Source organism: Dromiciops gliroides, chromosome 2 (assembly GCF_019393635.1).
Source record: "Dromiciops gliroides isolate mDroGli1 chromosome 2, mDroGli1.pri, whole genome shotgun sequence".
In the NCBI taxonomy this organism is placed as follows: domain Eukaryota; kingdom Metazoa; phylum Chordata; class Mammalia; order Microbiotheria; family Microbiotheriidae; genus Dromiciops; species Dromiciops gliroides.
The window spans coordinates 678692682-678710028 of NC_057862.1; the positions used below are offsets into that span (position 1 = coordinate 678692682).

The following is a 17347-nucleotide window of genomic DNA, read 5'->3' on the forward strand; positions in this document are numbered from 1 at the left end:
TAAGAAGGGGGGGGGGTGTTAGGGAATAGCCCAGCCCCCTGAGGCCCTGGAACAAAGGGCTGGGTGGGGAGGGGTGGGGAGGGGGCAGGGTTCTGTTTTAAGAAAAACAAACCTTTAGGCCCAGGAGCCCAAGACACAAAGTCCATGCTGAGAAACTCTTGGGGGGGGGGGGGCACTTAAGCCACAATATTTATCCTACTCCCTGCAGAGAAAGGACAGGGGACAGTAACAACGGGCCTTTCTTGGTATAAGGAACTTCCAGGGGAGTGAACTCCCCCCACCAATGCCAATCACCACCATCTCGGCACCTTAGACATAGCTGCCTATAGCTCAGCAATTAAGTTTGGGTTTTGGTTTTGTTTTTGTTGCGGGGCAATGGGGGTTAAGTGACTTGCCCAGGGTCACACAGCTAGTGAGTGTCAAGTGTCTGAGGCTGGATTTGAACTCAGGTCCTCCTGGCTAGGCAGGCAACCAAGCTACCGTACCTGCTGCGGGTCAGGGCAGCACCAAAAGAACATCCAGTCCTGAGCCATCTCCTCTGCCCACACTCCCCTGACCTAACACTATGTGAACACCAGCCGGCGATGCTGGCTACTGACGTCCAGGCCACAGGGAGGGCCAGAGTGGGGATGCTCAGCGCAGCCCTAGCCCCGCGTCTGAGGCACACACAAGTGCACAGTCACATGAGCTTACTGTATATCAGGCTCAGGGCTGAGTGCTTTCCAATGACTATTTCACTGGATCCTCACAACAACCCTGGGACAGAAGTGCTGTTATTATCATCCCCATTTCACAGATGAGGAAACGGGCAGAGGTGAAGGGACTTGCCCAGGGTCACGCAGCTGGATTTGAACCCAGGTCTTCCCGACTGCAGGCCAGCGGCCACCTCCAGGGAAGCAAGGCCATCTTTTCTGTAATATAGCAGAGAGCAGACTAGCTCTGGAATCAAAGATTTGGGATTCTAATCCTGCCTGGCCCTCAGTCTCCTCATTGGTAAATCTGGGGTGCTGGACACAACAGTCGCTGCATCTCGGAGCACAGGGAGGCTGGCCCAACCTCTGTCCCATCAATCCAAGATCTCCCAGGGAGCAGCCTTTCTTTGTACCCACAGCACCGGGCACTGTGCCTGGCACTGAGGAGGGGGCTTCATAAATGCCTGCTAAATCAACAAACCCAGCTGTCCCGGTCCCAAGCCCAGGGGTCTTCCCCCAGTACACACTGCTGCAGATTAGCATTGCTCCTCTTACTAAGTCCCTGGGGTCCTCTCGTACCGAGTAATCACACACCCCTAGATCATCTCCTTTCCGGCCCAAATATGTCAAAAGAGCTGGACAAGCTCAAGGGAGACGCTGAGGGCGAGGGAGGTTTAAGTGACTTGCCCAAGTTCACATAGCCAATAAGCATTTGAGGTAGGACTTGGTTTCGCACCCAGGTCCATCGCTCTATCTCTAATCAGTCCATCGTTCTACGGCATGAAGGAGGCCCTGAGGCAGGACCAGAAAAGGACAAGAAGAAACAAAAAGTTCGCTAAAAGGAATTCCATCTTTCTTGGAGTGGAGGACGGTAGCAGGGTGGGGGACTGCCGGTGAAGACGCCTGCATACCCCATCAGACCCAGGCACTGAAGGGAAAGGGAAGATCCCTTTGGTTTGGTTGGGCTTGGGGGTGGCAGGGAAGGTGAATAGACAGAAGTTATCGACAGAACTTTTTTTTTTTTTAAAGAAAAAAAGAAAGGAAACATGAGCCTTCTCCCACCCAGGATGTCCTGGCCTAGCAAAGTCCCTCCAAAATGCAATGCAGACCCTGCCCAACCAAGGCAGAGGGCAATGGGCAGACACCTCCCTTGCTGTGGACACCAGGCACGCTCTCCCGGGTCTCCTCCTACCTCTCTGACTGCTCCTTCTCAGTCTCCATGGTAGATCTTCATCCAAGTCGCACAGGCTAAGCCAGGTGCTACCCTGGGCTCTGTCCTGACCCACCTCCCTTCTCCCTCTCCGCCATCTGCCTCAGTGACCTCACAGGCTCCTATGGATTCTATTGGCATCTACATGTAGATCCCTGTATTTCTATATCCAGCCCTAACCTCTTTCTCCAAGTCCCAGGCTCCCCTCACCAACTGCCTGAGTTCTCTCAAGCCAGATTTTTCATAGACATCTCATCACCTTCCCTGCCAAACCCTCTCCTCTTCCCAACTTGTCCATCACCGTCCAGGGCACCGACATCCGACATCCTCCCAGTCACCCAGGCCCATGCCCTCACACCCTCACTCACCCCTAGGCCCCATCTCATGTCTGCCTTCCCAGAGTGCCCATCCACTCGAGTATCCTTATCTCCACCCACCAGCCATGACCCGAGGTCAGGCCCTGCTGTCTCTTGCCTTGACCCTTCCAACGGTCTTCCAACTGCTCCCCAGCCTCCGCCCCCTCCCCGCCAGGCAGCCTGCTGCCCTCCGGTGTCAGAGGGGTTTTTAAAGTATGGGACTGACCATGTCATGCTCAGTGAACTCCAGTGGCTCCCTAGTCCCCCCACCCCGACATTTAAATCTGTCTCCCCCCATCCCCCAGCAGCCCCTTCCTACCTCCCCAGTCTTTGGACACGCTCCTCCATGCGCACCACAATCCAGCTATTCACAGGGGCCCATCGGCAGTTCCCCAAACATGACACTCTCCCTTCTCTGGGCCTGTGTCATGGACGCGTCCCTCAAGCCTGGAATGCCCTCTCCTCTTTCTCTCCACCATCCTCCAGTGAATCATGTAGCGGGGAAGGGGCCAGCCATGCCCACCAACTGTCAACCAACTGCCACTCAGAAGGCAGGCTGGTGCCCCGTGGAGGGAGCAAGGCCGCCCCCGGGGAGGCAGGAGGCAGCAAGGTCGAGGCTACCGTGACCCCCAAAATTGAGAGCACTGGGAGGCGCAGAGCCTCCCAAACCACCAGGACCCCCCCCCAGCCATCCCCCAGGGGAGGAGTCCCTTCCCATATCACCTCCCCCAACACCTGCTGGCCAATTGTCACCAGCCCCATGAGAGCCCTGAGGATGGTGGCACCCTCCCGACCCCACCCCCAAACCAGCACAGGCCTCATGGTTGTCATCTGAGGAGGGGGCTCCTGTGGAGAAGGGGACGATGTCCCACCAACCCAGGCTCCCTGAGGGGGAGACAGGAGGTGGGGCAGGACCACCCCCACAACCTCATGGAGGCAGCCCAAGTTGTCACTGGACGTCCACCTCATGTGGCCACAGCCTGCAGCAGCGCCCGCAGGGGCTTCATTTACTGAAGACCCGGGGAAGGGATCCCTGGTCCCCAAGGCCTTGCTCTGTCATAAGGTTCAACATCAGAAACCGACATGATTTTATCCCTAGACATGACACCAAAGAAGCAGCCTGACACCTGCTCTGCCGCTGCTCCCTCAGGACCAGGGGGCCTTACCCGCCTGCCCTGCAACGGAAACCTTGGGAGCTGCTTAGGGGCAGGGACTGGCTTTCTCTTCTGTCTGTATGCCCAGGGCTGGGCACACAGTTGGTGCTTCATAAATGCGTTATCCATTCATTTACTCTCTCCTCTCTTCTGCCTCATTGCTCTCGGCCCCCCAGCTGCTAAGGACTTCCCTGTCAGATCGCCTTCCATCCCCCTTCCATGGGCCTTTCCCCACTAAGGAAAGCTCTGTGCAGGCAAGGACCCATCTGCCTTCCTGGCATCGCCAGCGCGCAGTGAGAGCTCGCTAACACCAGGCTGGTGGAGGAGCTCTAAGGTCTGAAAGCACCTCACTAGCACCGTAACCTCCCAACAACCCTGGGGCAGGATTTGAACTCAGTCCTTCTGACTCCCAAGTCCAGGGCTCAGGCCTCTCTCCAAGCAGCCCAATGTTGCACAAGGAAATCCTCTTTATAACACTTTCCTGCCTCAGTAATGCTTTTGAAGTACCGGGGCTGAGGCAGGACCTTAGAGCTCATAACGGTAAATTGTGCTGGGGATATACACACACGCACATGTGCGCCCCCTCTGGCAGGAGGTCTAGGAACCTAGGCCAGAAGAATGTTGTTAAATGCAAAAAATAACACATACAGGCTTACAAAGGAAACCAAAGATGGGTGAAAATAAAGACGCCTCTTCTCCCCCCATTCAAGCTCAGATTCCTTACGTCTATTCTTGGGGGTCTGTGGACACCAGCGTAAACGTGTCTGATCTTATCCAGCCCCTCACCTGACAGCTTAGGGCACTGAGGCGGTCTGAGCCTCACAGTGGGGAGGGGAAGGACAGGGGCTTCTGGCCTCGGCCCAGCCATCCCACTATCCCCCTAGCCTGCAGTCTCGGCATACCTTGCACAGGCTGGTTTTCTCTAGTCTGTGTGGTCCCTAACTTGACTAACCTGGGCAGAGGGAGGGCGGGGTTTGCACACACAGAGCAGGTATAGAGGGAGGACAAAGCAGTCTGCAGGCACAGTCTTCTCGGCCCAGGGGCCTGGCTTCTTCCTGCTGATGCTGCAGAAGACCCCCCCCCCCAGCCCACACCTTAGCCCTGCCCCACTGCACAAGACCTGGTCACCCTCCCCGCTCTGAGGCAGAGGATTCACAAAGCTGCTGCTCCCAATGAGCCGAGCTCTCACACAGGGCTTAGGGAGGGGCCTTCTTCAGGAGAAGCACAAGAGCTAGGAGCATCAAGCCTGGGAGACTTCCTGGAAGGGGAGATTTTGATAGGCACAAGGCTGCTCGGAGGGAAGGGGCAGACATGGGAACCTTACAAGAAGCTAGAAGATATCAGAGTCACAGATTGAGAGCGGAAGGAACCTTACATGCCATCTCGTTTTACAGAAAAGGAAACTGAGGCCTGGAGGGGTGATGTAGCTTGCCTAAGGTCACATGGCCAGTAAGTGGCAAAGGCAGAATCTGAACCCAGGGCCTCTCAGTGCACATGTGGTGCTCTCCCCCTCTATAGGAGACCCAAGCCCCTCCCCATCTAGAAGCTTTGACCCAGGTCCCACCCCCTCTCCCCCGCTACACACACAGCAGGACCCTAAGAGTCTCCAGTCTGTATCTCAGTCTCCTCACAACAGACACAAGGGAGGAGGGAAGGGAAGGAGGGATTCCCTGCCCTCAAGAACACTCGGCCTAGCTGGGGGGGGACAAGCAAAGCATATGGATCCTTCCCTCACGTCTCTCCCAGGATCAGGGAGCACTTGGTCAAAGCCCTCCCTGAGCCCATCCTTCCTGCCTTGTTAATGCCATCTTCCTTTTCAAATTAACTGGCACTGTGTGACCCTGGGAGAGTCACTTAACCCCAACTGACCAGCCAAAAAAAAAAAATTTAAAAAGAAGGAATTATCAAATTAACTGGCATTTTCCACCCAGCAGAGGGCAGCATATGGGATTCCCAGTGCCTCTCACAAGGCCTGCTGCCAGCCAGCAGGTCCAGGGGAACAATCACTGGCTCCTGAGTCTCACTGGGGCCTGGGTTCAAAGCCTGACTCTGACACCTAACTAGGCACGTAGTTTCCCCCGACCTTGGGGTGGACCACGTGAGATCATGACCACAAAGAACCTGGCAAAGCTTATAGTGCTACAGAAATGTCACTTAGAGGATATTATGGGCAGCAGTGAGAGCCTCCCCAGGGGGAGGCCCATCCCCTATCCCTGCCCCGCCCCCAACTGCTGACCCTGCTGAGGTGAGAGGAGAGTCAACCACTCCCTCCCTTATGATTTGCAGCCTTTGCTGCTTCCCAGGATGCTCCAGACCTTACCATCTGCTCTGCCTCTGGACCCCTGGGCTGGGCCATCCGCCCTGTCAGTCCTGTCGCTGACCTTTCACTTATGTGTCCTCTCCTCCAGAGCTAGGGTGAGCTCATTGAAAGCAAGGACCACCCCCCACCCCCACCCCAGGGCGACTCAGTCCAGGGACCGGCAGAGGGGGCTTCCTCAACGAGGCCTCATTCCTTCACCTTAGAGATATGCCCTGATGCAAAGAGCCATCTTCCACGCCCAGAAGGCAGCTGAAAGTCCAGGTGGGCATCATCAATGAGGCTTTGGTTTGCAAGCCAAGGTGATCATCACCGCATCCTAAGCCAGAGCTGGACAGGCTCTCAGGGGCCATCCAATCAACCCCTTCATCTTCTTCCCAACAAGGAAACTGAAGCCCCAAGGAAATGACTTACCCAAGGTCACACAAAGTGGACGCCTCAGAATTTGAACGCAGGTCCTCTTGACCTGAAAGTCAATGCCCTTTTCAACATGCCAGAGAACTGCACTAGAGAGGTAAGGTCAGAAAGAGCTGGGCTGTTCACGTGCAAAGAAAGGATAATCTCTGTGAGATTAAGTGATCTAGAGAAGGAGGCAAGATTTTCAGGCACCATCAGAAAAAATAATTGGGGGGGGGGCAGGAAGAGTGGTTATGATGATGAATATGGGCCCCAAAGAGCCATCCCACTGCACCTTCCTTCTCTGCAGAGGTTGGGGGCTATGGGTATGGAATACGACATATATTGTTAGACTCAGTTGGGCCTGAGTAAGAAAGACTTGAGAGGAAAGCCGGCATGTGACCTGGGCAAGGCACTTAGCCTCCTTGTGCCTCAGTTTTCTGCCTATAAAATGGGGATAATAACAGCACCTTCCCCCCCCCCAAGATTGTTGCAAAGATCAAACAAAATAATAACTGGAAAGGGATTAGCATAGTACCAGCACACAGTAGGTGCTTAATAAATGCGTTTTCCCTTCCTCCATAAAAGATGACTCTCTGGGTGGAGTTATTAAGGGCAGGGGTCAGGGGTGGCCTGGGAAATCAAGGTGACATAAAACCCAAGTCTATCGATGCCACTTTTGGCTGTAGTCCTTCCTCACACGGGACAGAGCCCGGTGAAAGGTCATGGCCAAGGATACCTTGGCTGGTTTGCAGTAGGAGGTGACACAGTTATAGCCCTTCCAATCCATACGGCTATCAGGTAGCCAACCAGCATTTATAAAGCCTGACTGTGCAGACCCGGTGTGAGGCCCCTCGGGATCCATCTGGCCTCAGAGAGGGCCCACTCTGAAGGGGGAGACGCTCAGAGTCGTACAGGAGACACAGGGAGGGGAGGGGCTACCTGCATGGCTGCGCTCACAGCCCCGTGGAAGGAAGGGTCACCTGAGAAAGCTGAAGCACAGAGGGGCCCCTTCTAGGTGGTAAACACAGCAATGGGCTCAAGGTCCAAGGATCTTTCTTCTTTGCATAAAGTCTTTACAAGAGCTAGCGATGTACAGAGTACAAAGAACTGTTATTTGGAGTCAGGGAAGGTGGGTTTGAATCCTGCCTACCCCGCTGTGTGACCTTAGACCAGGTGCTGCCCCTCCGGACCTCAGTTTCCCCCACTGTAAAAGCAGGGGCTTGGCCTGGAAGGTGCCATCTAGCACTCAGGGGGCTGGGAAGCGGCCCTGCTGTGCCGGGCTTCTCCCCTGGAAGGAGGTTACACGCCCCAGGCCAGCACACACATCATGGAACTCCTCAGAGTCCCTGAAGTGACTGAGACCCTTGAGTGTCCCCAGGACCGGGCGTCAAGAGTGCCAGCACCCATCTCAGCACGGAACAGGAGTGGGAGGTCTCAGAATGAAAGGCTGAGGGGCCCTTGCAGGCTCATTTACAGAGGAAGAAGTGGAGTTCCACGGCAGGCAGTATAGGGCTGGGCTGTAGGACGCTCCCCCAACTCTGGGAAGGCTTCACACTTGGCCTGCTCCTCCCTGGTTTCTGGGCAGCTGCAGCACATGTCAGTCAGCAGGAAGTTTGGCACCTTTGAGGAAGGGACAGGGCCTCCTTTTCAGCTCTCTAACCCTATTTATTAGCACCATCTCCCCCAGCTTGGGGAGTGAGGTCCCATCACCTCTCCGGCCCTCTCTGGCCTGGTCTTTCCTGTGTACTCTCAGACCCTATCAGTCAACAAACATTTACTAAGCATCCGCTTTGCGCTGGGCACTGGGCTAAGTACTGGAGATACAAAAGGGGCCGGGCAAGGCCACCCTGGGCCTTGGCCACAGAGCAGGCTCTGCTGACGGGGGCAGGCCCCGTAACCAAAGGTGCCCCTTGCCCTTCCTGACCCAGATGGGTGTTAAATGCCCTCTGAGCACAGAGACATGAAAAACAGCCCCTGCCCTCAGGGAGCATCCTCGGTGCCTAGGCCTTGTGCCTGTGTGCTTGGGAGCAGGGCTCCCCTGAGTCCAAACCCAGTTCTCTCCATTACACCAATGCTGGAGAGGGGGTAAATAGAGGGGGACAGCAAGAGCTAAGATGTCTGCCCCCAGAAGAGAACGGCACCAGAGGTCCTCTCTCTCTGAAGCCTCAGGGGAATGAAGAGGCAAACGTACTGACAGCAACAGTACTGTGGCAAGAATGCCAGACTGGCCTCAGTTTCCTCATTTGTAAAATGAAGATGGCCCCAAGGTTCCTTTGGGGCTGTGCTGCCACAAAGCCCAAGGAAATTCTCAGCCCTTTCTCATTTGGGGTATTTCTCAACCAGTATAAGTGCCCTCACCTGGGGGAGGGGCACCTGAGAACTTGGGGGAGGGGGGGTAACCACTGGCTCAGAGGGCCATTAGACAGGAAGCTCCTCACAGGCAGAGGGAGCTTCACGTGCTTCTGCATCCCTTGTGACTGCACAGAACCTGGCAAATAGTAGGTGCTTAATAAATGGGCCCAGGAAGGTAGGAGCCAGTTACTGCCCCAAAGCTAGAGAGCCAGAAGGGGCCTGGGGGCTAGGCAGTGGCAGGCCCGTGACTCCCCCTCTGGCTCTGGGCTAGGCGGTGGGCACAAGTCCCCACAGCCCTGCCTGCAGTGCCAGCAGGCCCTGAGCCCTTCTCCCAGAGAATACAGAAGCTGCTTCTCTGAGGGAGCCTGGCGTGAAGAGAGTCACACACAGAGACACACGCGTGCACAGACACACACACGCACACACACGCACATGATTTCTGTCTCCAGCCAAGGCAGGGGAAACATCTGGAGGGTGGATGACACCAGGGTCACTCAGAAGAACTGCAACCACAGCAAGTGTGGCCAGCACCAGGCAGAGGAAAAAGGAGACTGATGCAGGTCACGGGCCCCAGCGGCTAGACCAAGGCCTGGCACACCCCCTGACGACAGGATGGAGCCCCAGTGATGCAAGGGGATCTGAGAAAGGGAAGTCTGCCCCTCCCCTCCTGCCTGGGCCAACTCCGCTCAGACATCTCCAAATGTAAAAGGATCGGTCACGGTCACAACAATATCCCCCCGCCTTCAAGGTGGCCAGTGCGACCTTAGGCGTGACCTCAGCTAAGTCCATCCCCTGCCCATTTTCTGACACATGGATGGCAAGTGGCACCAAGGGCCCTGAAGAAAACCTTCCACACCCACACCTGAAACCATGGGCAAAGGCAAAATGGGAACATTCCTGTGTTAGGTGAGGAGCTAGCTGGCTCTTCAGGGCTCCACAGTCCTCCCATCATCCTCAAGGGTGAGCCACACGCAGAAGTCACCGGGGCCCAAGGGAAGTTCTCTCTCTGAAGGCTGAAGACAGGGGAATGAGGGAGAGGCCTCTCAAAGCTCTGTCCATGCTCAGAAGCCTAGCTTCTCTCCTCTTCTCACCCCCTGCTCCCCAGTTATACAAAAGCCCCCGAATGCTGCTCTGGACCCCATGCCAAGAAAATGGGGTATTTCCTGGAGAGGGGATGGGCTGCCCACTCTCCCTGGAGACCAAGAGCACATCACAGCAGCCCAGACCATCCCTCTGCCTGCCGTGGTGCAGACACCCAGGCAGCTCATAACCTCCCCAATACAAGGCGCCACCAGCCTCCCCCAGGCCTAGAGGTGACAGGCATCTGCCACCAGGCCCAGCTGAACCCCTCCCCCCTCTTTTACAGAGCATGAAACAAGGCTTGAAAGACCCAAGGTGGGGTTAGGGTTTGCAATCAGGTATTACTCTAACCATTTTACAGATCAGAAAACTGAGGCACATATTAGGTAAGGACTTGCTCAGGGTCACAAAGCTAGCAAGTGTCTGTCCCCTCCCCCTTAACATTGGCCTAGTGACACAGGCAAGCAGCATATTAAGAGACCCTGACAGGGATCAGACCCCTCCCCACTTCTGCCCCCTACTCCCACTGAACAAGTTAGGCCAGAAAAGTCAGAGTTTGTCTTCTGGAACTTGGCTGAGTATTCCAGTCATTAGATCAGAGGCTCCCCAATTAGACTGGGGGGCGGTGTTCCCAAAAGGATTTAGAGACGGAAAGGACTTTATCACCCTCCAGGTCAAACCCCTCATTTTACAAATAGGGAAGCAGAGGCTCAGAGAGGAAAAGGGTAAAAACAAAATTTGAACCCAGGTCTTCAGGCTCCAAACGGTGACCGCCCCATGGACTCGGAGCAGACACCGGCTGTCTCCCCCCGAAGACCCATGTCCACGAGTGCCCCTGACTCCCCCACCTGGCAGACCAATTTCCCTGACCTCCTCCCTCCCCCGCTCCTGGAGCAGGCTGGCCAGGAAGGCCCGAATGACTCACTCTCCCCTTTCCTGTGCCCCTCCCCTGGGCAGCTGAGGGGTCAGCCGGGGGGCTCCACATCTTTAAGACAGAGGAGGAAGAGAGAGGAGGGTTTGTTTTTATGAAAAACAAGGGCTAGGACTGGAAACACTATTCTAGGGAGCTGGATCCTGCTGCTTCCCCTCTGGTCACCTGGCTGCCAAGCCCCAGTCCCCCGGGCCCCCAGGCCCCCTCTCCCCACCCCCATGCAGGCTGGGGGGAGGGGGGGGAGGGCTGGGGATGCCCCAGTCACTGTCACCATCACCAATCACCGTCCAACAAACAGGAAGTTGGAATGTGGCTAAGGTCCAGGCAGTGGCCACAGGGAGGGAGAGGGAGGGGAGGCTGCATTCCAGGCTGAGCAAGGCAGGCCACTGGGCCAGGCACCCAGGAGGAAGAAGCAGGCGGAGTCGGGCAGCTCACTCCCCTTCCCCGGGGCCTCTCCTGGGGCCCCATCTCCCTCATGGGGGGGGGCTCACCCCCAGGCATGGAGCTCCCGGACACAGCCACTAGCCAGCTTCCTCATAGCCCTGAGGCGGCCCTCTGGGCCTCAGTGTTCCCCCTCAGTGAAATGGAACCATCATCCAGGCTGGTTACCCCCACTCTTCATTACAGACCAAACAAAAGATCTGTTTCCCCTTTATAACACTGACGCACCCTCAGGGTCTCACTGACAAGGCTGCAGCCGGGGCCACTAATGCTAGGCTTCTTCCATGTTTATCTTACTTAACTCTGGCCTTAAAAAGAACGTCATCGGAGTTATTCAAAATTGTGTGACTTTTGGATAAACACCAGGTTTCTAACATTTTTTAAAATGTTAATAACTGTGGGGAAAACAGAGATTAAAACTCCCTCTGGGCAGTTCCCTTCTATCAGAAGAACCCAAGCTTTTTTACATACATCAGATCAGGGGACACTTACCAGAACCCAGTGAGGTAGGGGCTATTGGTATCATCCCCATTTTGCAGATAAGAAAAATGAGGCAGCCATGCAGCTACCAAGTGTCTGGGAGGGGACATGAACCCAGGGTTCCCCAAAGGAGTGAGCTCCTAGAGTGAGCAATGAATAGAATGCTGGCCCTGGGGTCAGGGAGGGCATGAGTGCAAATCCAGCCTCAGACACTTCCTAGCTGTGTGACCCTGGGCAAGTCACTTCCCCCTGTTTGCCTCGGTTTACTCATCTGTAAAATAAGCTGGAGAAGGAAATAGTAAACCACTCCAGTGTCTTTGCCAAGATCACAAATGGGGTCATGAAGAGTCGACACAACTGAAAACAATTAAATAACAACAACAAGGAGTGGGCAGTCTCTTCTCTGGGGAGGGAGGTCCCCTACTCACCTAGGACAAGCCAAGACTGGGGGGTTTCAAGAGTGCCAGAAACCACTACCCTGGGCTTTCCCAAGCCTGAGGCAGGGACCCCTTTGGAGGAGGGGAGGGTGTGAGGCTCCTCCAGATCTGGGGATGGGGTCTGAGCACCAGCACAGGCTGAAGGGGGCCAGGTGAAATGGAAGAACGAAGGCAAAGAAAGGGCTGGGGATGAAGAGCCCAGGCCTCCGGTGGGCTGAGGGGACGGGGGAGAGAGGCTACAGGAGGCCTGAGCTCTTCACCTAGGTAGTCTAAATGTCAGCTCTTCTCAGATGGGCCTAACCTCCAGGCAGTGAAGATAGGAACTAACGCCTCCCTCCAGCACTAAGTGTTGGGATAGCCCCGGGAGCTGGGAGAGGGTCATAGAAAGCCTTGGGCCTGGAGTGCAGAGCCAGTCTGAGATCAGGGTAGCTGAGTGACCCAAGCCAAATCCTGTCTGGGCCTCACTTTCCCAGTAAGAAAAATGAGGATAATAATAGCACGACACCTCACACAACTGTTGTCAGAGCGAATGAGATCATCTAAGTGAGGTGCTCTGCAAACCAGCTATTCTTAGCTGTTATTACACCGAAGAAATCTTTCAGCAAAGGGGAATCCTGCAGCCCTTCCAAAGGGTCCCTTCCATCTGTCAGTAATTCCATGGGGAGGCTGGGTCAGACTCAATGGGGAAACTGCCCTCCCTACAAGTGGAACTGAGACTCAGTCTGGATGGAGTTGGGGGAGGGAGGAGGAGCTTGAGAACCAAGGAGACCCCCGATTCCCACCCTACCCCACTCCTGCTCCCTTAACTAGGAAGGGGGTGACAGGGCAGAAGGCCCCAGGTCTGGCTGGCTGAGCAGGACAAAATGAGGACTGGGGGAGAAGGCAGAACGATGGAGGGGTAGGATCCCCTCAAGGTAGAGGGGTTTTGAAGGGTCCCCTCAGCTCCAGATCATCTCTGAGCCACTGCAGAACCAGGAAGGAGGGGAAGGGGGGGAGGGGGGAGACTAACATAACGCTGGCCCAGACACACCGGCGGTCCGGCTGGGTGATGCAAACAGACCACATGACCCCTCATCCAGCCACCTAACAGCAAGTCAGGAGGGAAGAGGGAGGGGGAGGATCGAGTCAAGAGCCAGTCTTGCGAGGGATGGGGCCAAAGATGACAGCACCCCTCACCCTCTCCCTTGTACATCATGCAAACTCCTTTTGATGGACACAGGGGAAAAGTACCCTGGACACCCCCCCCCAAGAAGCCCTCCCAAGACTGGCTCCAACCACTCACACCTGCAGAGATCCCAGGCTCTGCTCCGCTGCTGGGGGGGGGGGGTGCCTCAAGGCAGCTGGGTGGATTCCTGGGAAGGCAGAGCCCAGGGGATTCCCTGATGCCCCCCAGATTCAACCCCTCTCCCTAGACCACCTGCATAAAACAAAGGCTTAATGAGCGCACACAGATGCTCTGCAGCCTGCATGGGACCCCGTGGCTCCCCACCTTCCTGCTTCCCTGCACCAGGCAGGCACTCCTCTCCCCCAGGGGCCCTGAGAGGAAACAGACTCATTCACTGCAATGTCAGCTCCGGGGAAAGAGAGGAGGGCCTGGCAGAATCTGCCAGAACCTGAGGGAAGAGGCTTGGGGGTTACTTACTGAGAGGACATCCACTCCCTAAGCTCTCCCTGCACAAGGGCCGGCCTGTCACAACTCCTGGGGTTTACCTGGCTGCTACCTACTCCCCCAGATCAACCTGTGTGACCCCACCCCCACCCCAGCTAGGGCAGAGCAAAGAAGAGGATGAGGTCATTGGACCAGCCATACCAATCTCCACTCTGGGTCACCCTTCATTCCAGCCCTGGAGAACTCCCATCAACCACCCCCCCTTCACCCCACTTCACTAAAGCACCCGCCTGGGAGTGAGGAGATCGGGGTTCGAGTCCAAACCCTGGCCAGTCAGTGGTCACCTAGAAACCTTTGATCCAGTGCCTGCTCTGATCAGGGTCCTGGGCCAAGGGATGGGAAGACGAGGGGGGGGGGTGTTCTCGTTGAAGTTGCAATCTAATGGAAGAGGCCAGTTAAGTCATCCATCCCAGAAGAGGAGTCCTGATCGGCTCCCAAGAGGCAGCATTCTGACACCCAGCCAGTGAGCCTCAGTTACCTTATCTGGGAAAATAACGCTTAGGCTGCTCCCACAGGGAACCTGGGAGAAAAGGATCGAGGCCTAGCCAGGGGACAGGACTGGGGAGTGGAGAAGTCCTGGGTTCTAGTCCTGCCAGGTTCTGCTCCTACAAAGTAGGCGTATTATACATACACTAAGTCACTGGCTGTATGAGCACGGGCAAGTTATTTCACCGGTCTGAACCTCAATTTTCTCTTCTGTAAAAGGAGGGGGTGGGCCTCCACGGCCCCGTCCCAGATCTAAATCCATGACTGGAGGAAACCTTAAAGTCCTAAATAAACGGGAGCAAACCGGCGGCCAAAAAGGATACCCAAGTTAACCTACAGAAAAGCCAGAAGAAACCCGCCCGCGGCCCCCGCCCCCCACTCCCAACCACAGAGGAAAAATAACAAGGTAAGAAAGTAACACTCAAAGCGCTCTCGCTCGTTCTCTCAGCGGAGCCGGCTTCTCCCGAGGAGACCTGGGGACTGCAAGCACGGGAGCTGGCCCCGCCGGCCCGGGCCGGGCAGTCCCCCTCCTCCCACCCCGCCCGGTCCCGCGCAGCCTCCCTATCCCCCCGCCGGCCCGGCGGCCCCGCACTCACTGCGTGTGCTGGGCGCGGCCCTGGCGGAAAACCTCGTCCAGGGCCACGGTGGCCTGGCCCAGGAACTTGTCGATGCCGATGAGCGAGCGGTGCATGGCGGTGAGCACGAGCTCGCAGGCCGGCTCGGTCGGGCCCGGGGCGGCGGCCGGGCCGGCGGGGGCCGCGTCCTGCGCCCGCAGCAGCCCGTCCAGCGCGCCGGGGGCCAGCTCGAAGACGCATTCCTCGCGCCACTCGGGGCAGCCCGTGCTCTTCTCCACCACCGACGTGCTGTACTTCTCGCGCCCCACCTGGATCACGGTGTACGCGTCGCTCGTGCTGCTGCCCCCCGTGCCTTTGCCCCGCAGCCCGCGGGCCTGCAGCACTGTCACCTGGACGTGCGTGGGCAGCCAGCGCGCCGGCCCGCCGGGGGGCTCGGGGCTGCGCCGCAGTGCCATGGCCGCGCCCGAGGACCCGGGCCCCGCGAGCCGCGGCCTGAAGAGGCGCGGCCCCGGCGGCGGCGGCGGCGGCAGCAGCGGCGGCGGCCCCCGGGGTCGAGCCGCCCTCCGCTCCCTCAGCTCCCTCTGCTCCGCTCGTGCGGGGCGCGCCGGCCGGCCGCGAGCCCGGACTGACGTCACCGCCAGACCAGCCCCCTACTAACCCCGCCCACTTCTCGGCCCCGCCCCCGGCCCCGCGCCCGCCTCTCGCTCGGCCGCTGCAGCGCCGGGCGGCCCTGGCCGGGGCGGAGCCGGCGGGTCTGGGGGCGGAGCCGGGGCGGGGTCTTCTGGTCCGGGGCGGGGCCTTGAGGGGCGGGGCCTGCGATGCGGTGAACTGCAGTGCAGAGCAGAGAGGGCGGGGCCGGAGAGAACTGCCTTCGTAGCGTCCTCGGGGCGGGGGGAGGGGCGGTGCAGAGCCCAAGCCGAGCCGAGGCTGCCCCGCCCCCTCCCACGAATGGGGAGGGGTGGGGAGCCCTCAGAGAAGAGAAGGGAGGGGGCACAACGCTGGCTCCCCACCCCACCCCGGGCTCTGCCCTTCCCCTCCCTCCCCTCACCCTTCTCTAACCTTTCCTGCCCTCCCCTCTTCTGCCCTCACCCTCTTCTCTCCTCCCCTACCCTTCTCTCCCCTTTCCTGACCTCCCCTCCTCTAACCCATCTTTCCCTACTGTACTCCTCCCCAGCTTCTCCCCTTCCCAGCCCTCCACTTCCCGCCCCTCCCCTCTTTCCAACTCTTCCCTTCCTTCTCTCCTCCCCCATAGGGGTTGTAAAGGGGCCCAGCCTTGAGTGGGCACCAAACTGAAGCCTGAGTGGGCAGTAGGAGGAGCCCAGCTCTGGAGGAAAGCACTGAAACAAGTCCAGACCACAGAGATGGGCAGGAGTAAGGAAACAGGCCAGCTTTGGAGTCAGCAGAGCAGGGTTCAAATTCTGCCACTGTCACTCGAAATCAATCAGCAGTCGTTTATGAAGAGCCACAGTGGGCTTGCAGTAGCAAATGGGTACCTTGGAGTCGGTAAGACCTGGGTTCGTATCCTGCCTATTAGGAGCTGGATGTTGTTCATAAACAAGTTACCACTCAGTTTCCTCATCTGTAAATGGCAGCTAAGTCCAGTCAAGAAGCATTTCTTAGGCTAAGACCACCCTGGTGATGCCAGATCCTCTTCAAAAACAACATTAAGGGACAGCTAGGTGACACAGTGGATAGAGCACGGGTCCTGGAGTTAGGAGGACCTGAGTTCAAATCTGGCTTCAGATGCTTGACACTAGCTGTGTGACCCTGGGCAAGTCACTTAACCCCAGTTACCTCATCAAAAAACAAACAAAAACAACATTAATCGCTTACAAAGGGCCAAACATGCCCCATTCCAACTCTAATTCTTTGAGCTGGTAAGCTGCTTCACCTCAGTTTCCCCATCTATAAAACGAGGAGGTTGGCTCTTGAAGTCTGTGCCAGCAAAGACAGGGTGGAGGGGAGGATCCTACCAAAGTGGGGAAGCCTCAGGTTTGGGGCTTGGGACTAAGGGGGGGAGGAGGGGGTCTTCAGCAAGTTGGACAAAGGGCAATGAGCTTTGCTGCCTCATGGACTCTGGAAAACCACCTACTAAGTGTGAGGGTCCCCAATCTGCCCGGGGTGGGAGGGAGGACGCATTCTCAGGGTGCCCAAACCATCTGTCTGGGGCATAATACAATACACACACTCTCCCCTGTGACCCTTGCAATCATCTCTATGCAAGGAGCATTGTCCTCTTTTTAGGGGTACAAAAACAGGGAGACGTTGACCTCACCCTGGTTGGATCAGCGCTGGGCTGGGACTCTGGGCGCTGCTAGGGACCTCAGAGGGCACATGGTCCAGCCCCCTCACTTTGTCTTCTGATGCCAGAACCCAGGGCTCTCCCCTCCTCAACAGGCTCAATTGCAGAATAACTCACATTTGTGTCATCCTTTACAAAGTCACAGCAACCCTGGGAGTTAGAGACTTCTATTAGACTTAGTCCCATTTTAGGGATGAGGAAACTGAGACTAAGTGACTTGCCCAGGGTGGTTCAGTTAGTTGTTGGCTGATGTTCTGACTGTAAATCTCTCCGGGACTCCACACTGCTAGTCCAATTTGACAGGGAGCTTCCTGGAGACAGGGTTCAAGACAGGAGAGAGTAGCTGAAAAGGTGTGGGTTTCAAACAAGGCTCTGCCACTTAGTTGCTGTTTGCCTTGGTCCTCCTAACAGTTAACCTCCTTGTACCTCAGTTTTCTCATCTGTAAAATAGGATCCCTTCTTTTCA

At 56.8% G+C, this 17347-nt stretch overlaps 1 protein-coding gene across 4 annotated transcripts in view; it reads right to left on the reverse strand.

The window, feature by feature from the left end:
* RAB11FIP5 (RAB11 family interacting protein 5) overlaps nucleotides 1-15162 on the reverse strand; it is a 54625-nt gene extending 39463 nt beyond the window's left edge. The window contains exon 1 of one of the 4 annotated variants that reach the window (XM_043986600.1): nucleotides 14601-15162. In XM_043986600.1, the coding sequence (XP_043842535.1) occupies nucleotides 14601-15034 (434 nt within the window). In that variant the 5' untranslated portion in view covers nucleotides 15035-15162. The remainder of the gene's footprint in view (nucleotides 1-14600) is intronic. The other 3 variants (XM_043986601.1, XM_043986602.1, XM_043986603.1) reach the window with 3 other exon arrangements.
* Nucleotides 15163-17347: the final 2185 nt, after the last annotated feature.